The 5,063-nt window shown below is 35.7% G+C and overlaps 1 protein-coding gene across 1 annotated transcript; it reads right to left on the bottom strand.

The window, feature by feature from the left end:
* Positions 1–276: 276 nt before the first annotated feature.
* Positions 277–4,254, bottom strand: LOC100817695 (uncharacterized). The gene is made up of 3 exons (XM_003522913.5): positions 4,127–4,254; positions 3,964–4,001; positions 277–527 (listed from the first exon to the last, which is right to left on the bottom strand). Exons 1-3 carry the CDS (start codon positions 4,197–4,199, stop codon positions 423–425), a joined length of 216 nt encoding a protein of 71 aa, XP_003522961.1. The 5' UTR covers positions 4,200–4,254; the 3' UTR covers positions 277–422.
* Positions 4,255–5,063: the final 809 nt, after the last annotated feature.

The following is a 5,063-nucleotide window of genomic DNA, read 5'->3' as shown; positions in this document are numbered from 1 at the left end:
ACATTTCCTGATTAGGTACTAAAATAATTAATAAATGAAAACATAGTTCAGGTACTAAAACTAAAAAGGAATGTATTACAAGTACTAAAAACATATTTAAGTCATAATTTTAAATAAATACAAACCTTTCATAATAAGAAATATGAGATTATGGATATCAAGATTAATTATAGATAACAAGTGGTGAGACACTAGAATGAGAAAGATTTTGTTTGATTTTGGCATATATGGTTAAATTTGTAACCAATTTATTTGAGTAGTTATTTTTAAAATTCATTTGTCATAATTTTCTGTTTTTTTATTAAAAAGAACTTTATATAATGTCAACACCCAAAAGATTAATGTGAGGTTACATGGCAATTTTTGCTGGCTAAAATTGAAAGAAAACTCGTCACCATGACTGCACAATCTAAGGAAACAAACTAGTGAGATCGTATCAAGGTTCCTGCCGCTAGGAACAAGCTAAATACAGCTGCACTTCCCAGAGTGGTCTGCCCTATATGCCTTATCTTGAGGAGTCCAGGAACCTGCAAGGTTTCAACGTCATAGCTGAGTAACTAAACAAAGGAAGCTACATCATTATTCAGTAGAGTAATGCCCTAGGAATGAATAAAGAAATGCCATTGCACTTCCACAGAAAACCAGAGAAATGATTGAGTGTATATATACTGCCAATGTAGACAAGTGCAATGTATAGTATCCTTTAAAAACCTCGTGGCTGGAACATGCATATGATTTTATTTTATTTTTATTGTCAAATGTTAGTTTATTAGTTTAGTTAGAAATGTTAGTCCAGGGATTCGAACTTACAACTCCCCCTTCTCAAGCCCCCCCTTTCCAACCACTAGGTCAACCTTATATCTCCAGAACATGCATATGATTGACCAGTACTCAAAGTTTGAAGATTAGATACATACCTGAAAAGGACTAAGGAGCCTAAAAGATTAATTCATAACATACTTTCAAATATCAGAATTGTATGTACTCATCTACCTACAAATTGGAAATGATATGTTATCCTAGTATTTTCTTCCAGATTGGAATTAAGATGATAAAGTAATAAAAAATGACTTGTTTAACTGAATACATCTTGTAATGTATGAGAATCAAAAACAAAATTTTTATCTTCATTTTTTACCAAATAAACATGTAAATCAGATTTAAGAGATGCAAGGCCCAAGGGAGGATATCATTATGAGAAAATTAAGAGAGCCATCAATTAGCAATAAAAAAAGTAGAACTCTCATTGTCTTTGATGGGGACTATCCAGTGGGATGGATAGCAAGAGACGAAAACTTTTTCGAGGTGCGGCACACATGCTCATGGGTGAAGGTGCACCTAACCTTAATTTGTAAGTAGGGGGAACACACTATTCATTGGTTCCAATTTCTTCGGAAGCAATATTTGAAGCTCATTTGGGTAGAACCAGCGGCAGATCTGTTAAGGCATTTTGGAGGATGCAATGAGGGGAGTCCATTAGAAAGTTTGGCTATCTTACAATAAGATGGAAGTATGGAGGATTATGTGAGAAGTTTTAAAATCTTGAATCTTGATAGCCAAATCATGGAGTTGCCAAAAGACTAGGTTCTGGGTTATTAACTTGGGGGATTAAAAGAGGACATTATGACAAGAATCAGAACACACCAACATTATTGAATAATGCGGGCAATTGAGCTGCCTAGGAGCATTGAAAAGGAATAGCATGCAAAATGAGGATGTTCAACACCAATGAAATCCCTGACAATTGGGCACTCAATAAGAGGAAGATGGGGCTATTCTATTCAGGTGGTCATACTCATACTCACGCAGGCAATTGGTTCTTTTAGTGGGAAATTGGGCCTTGGGTCAATGCTACAAGGATGCTCCATGCCCAACACAACTTGACCCAGCTCTATATCACAATTGCAAAATTCCTCAACCTAGAAGGGCACTGTTGTTGACAGCATTCACTAAGCCTCCAATCCTTTTAATAGGAACAAAGGCATAAATCATATTCCCTACACACTAACTTAGTGAAATGCAAGATCGAAGGGTGCTGTTTCAAACATAGGGATGCATACACCCTGTACATCAATGCCAAGAGGGAAGTCTGTGCTGAGCAAAAAAAAAAAAAAAAGAAGGAAGTCTGTGACAGAACCAACTGGTAAAAGAGAGAGAATAATGAAGAACGCTCAAGGCCCTATAAAACCCGCACTAGAATCACATACTTCCAATATGGGACTATACCTAGTAATTGGATGCTAACAACCTCAGAATCATGTTGTTAGGCAAAGATGAAGAACAAGGACGCTAGACAAAACACAAACAATTCGACATTGGGACATTATGCATGTGTGAGCGAGAGAAAGAGAGTCAAACGAAAGTAAATTTTTACATCATGACAAAAGATCTAAGCTGAGAATCAAGATTGTATATTCACCTTCTCAAAACAACTTGTTAAGCCTTTACATTTTTCTTATGATAATGAACCTCTCAAAAAAGTAATAAGTTGAATCGATGTAAGCACTTTATTTCTTTATAAAGAGATCCCAAAACAAGATAAATTTTATCTTTCAGAAAAGGTATATTCACCTTCTCAAATAACTTGCTAAGCTTTACATTTTCCCTATGACAATGGGCCTCACAACTTCTCTCAAGGAAGGATAGAAGGAGCAATGTGAGCTCTACCAAAGCCCCTTGAATGGTACAGGTCCTGAATATCTTAGGGTATTTCCTGAATGGGTTGAAGGAAGAAGTCAAGGGTGAATTGGAAGGTGCCTAGTGGAATACCAAAGATGATGAATTATGCCCCGTAGAAAGATGATAGTAAGTGGATATTAAACGAGAGGAGATTTTCAGGCAGTGAAGGAGGGCCACATATAGAAGTTACACATCATACAAAACAACATATGAATCTGTTTCTGGGAAACCTGCAGGAACCAACCCAAAAGAAGGGTCGGTGATGGATTCAGCAACTGGCAGAACCAAATGGTACTTTGACAAACCAAGGAAGTTTTAAGAGATATTTTGATGAAGAAATACAGTTGAACATCAAGAAGGGGCTTTGTTCTTAGGAGTGATATAGCTTAGATCATCTGTTTGAAAACGTTACTGAAGGAAGATTTCGAAGGAGGAGATGGTGTGGCTTCTTTTGATAGGATAGGCTGCTGAATTTCATCTTGATGACAAGGTCAAATTTTGGTAGGGGGGAGTGTTGTTTGAGATCATGGTAATTATAAAGGGAGATGGGATCACATGTATAATTAAAAATGAAAAGGAAGATGGAGAGTTAGCTAGGATAGTTATATGATTTGGTTTTGTTTGAAGGCTTTCACTTAGTTTGTTTCACTCATTTGGTCTTTCTTTCGCGTTAATTAGTGGCAGGATATTTAACTAAGTCCAGTTGTGGACTTCTCAGTCCCAACATTGACTAGTTCCATTTATGTATCCAGCTATCAAAGAATCAACCAATCTCTGTTTTCTTCCATAGAACCCCTAATCAGTAAGATGTTGAGACATCCGATGTCTAAGAAGAAAAATTCAAAGCCTAGATATTCTTTCTCCTCCTTTTTTTTTCTTTGATCCCAACCAGTTAAACTCCTAATCAGACCTGTTCACTAAATCATCAGACACTAAACTAACCAAGTTGCAAAATCCAAAAATTAACAGTTTCATATTACATTAATTTCCACTTACTGAAGCATTAGGGTTAAGATAGATTTTAATTTTAAAATCAGAAATACAATTGATCTCCTTGTGATTCTTCAGCTTCCGAAATCTAAACCCACCCCAATATGATTTCACTCATGCGAAACAAAATTAACTTTTTCCCCCAAATTCTTCGTCAACTAAAACCCTAGTCATAATCAGCATAGCTTTTTGAGACTAAACTGCCCCCAATCAAATTACAAAAAATTGCAATTGCCTTTTCCAATTCACTCATTCAATAATCAATTACATAAATAAAGGATTTGAATCGCATACCTTATACCTAATTGCATCGTAAGTCCCATAAACAGCACCTGCATGCAACACACCAGTTCCAAAATTCACACTAACCTAAGAACAGAGCGAAAGCTGTGCCGTGTTTGCCTATTAATGAAAAGGATCCAACCAAACCGTGAATAAGAAGTGAAAATTATCTCACCGACTGCGCCGCCGATAGCACCGCCAACGGCGGCTCCGGTCGCCACGCGTGTTAGGACGCTGTCTCTAGCCATTCTCTTCTTTCTTCTATGCTTAACCTCGCCTTCAGACTTCTATTTTTTTAATCAGAATTTGCTTTTATTAAGTTTTAGGCTTCCCTTAAAAATAATAATAATAATAATACAAATAGGTTAAAATATTATTAACTAAAATATTTTTTTTTCATTTCAGAAAAATAATATAAAAGTTTAGATTTACTTCCTGCAAACAAATTTTGTCACTATAAAATTATGATGTTCTCTTTTTTGTCTAGAATTAGATTTGGATGAATTTAAACCAGATGACGACTAAAAACATAAATCGATCCATTAGTCAATTAAATGTCAACACATGTTAAAACCCTAAGACTCTCTTCAATCCATGATGTCAAACCCTTCTCTCTCTGTTCTTGTTTTCACTTTCAACACATCTCACATGGTACTACATCATGTGCATTGTGCTTCTTCTAATTCAATTAAATTTATCTCCCAACATACACACATCAAATAATATATTTAATGCATGTGAAATTATAAAATTATTCCTAATACAAAAACTAGTATAAGTGTCCTAAAATACAAGGGCTGAAAAATCTTACATTACTAAGGTACCCTCTTCTTTCTCCCTCTCCCTCCACTCATCTTTCCCTACTTTCTAGCTCTTATCCATGGCTTCCTATAATGGTGAACTTGATTTTGACTCATCTTTTCCTTGAAGTGACATCTCTAATCACCTTTCTTCCTTCTCCATTTCGCTGCCATTGATCTTCAAGAAGCAAAGGACTTCATTGATGAAAAAGATCTAAGGCCTACAAGCTTTACATGAAGCTACATTATGTGGTATCAGAGCATCTTTATCTAGGTGATGTTCTTTTGCTTCCTCTATCTTTTGTTCGGCCA

Source organism: Glycine max, chromosome 4, assembly GCF_000004515.6.
Source record: "Glycine max cultivar Williams 82 chromosome 4, Glycine_max_v4.0, whole genome shotgun sequence".
NCBI classification, from domain to species: Eukaryota; Viridiplantae; Streptophyta; class Magnoliopsida; order Fabales; family Fabaceae; genus Glycine; species Glycine max.
This window is presented reverse-complemented; position numbering and strand designations above follow the sequence as displayed.

Bases quoted from the DNA above. Each gene is read 5' to 3' on its own strand.
- LOC100817695 (XM_003522913.5), bottom strand. From the start codon at position 4,199: ATGGCTAGAGACAGCGTCCTAACACGCGTGGCGACCGGAGCCGCCGTT. The intron at 4,002-4,126 runs GTGAGATAATTT...TGTTGCATGCAG, and splicing joins TGCTATCGGCGGCGCAGTCG to GTGCTGTTTATGGGACTTAC. The intron at 528-3,963 runs GTATGCGATTCA...GAAACCTTGCAG, and splicing joins ACGATGCAATTAGGTATAAG to GTTCCTGGACTCCTCAAGAT.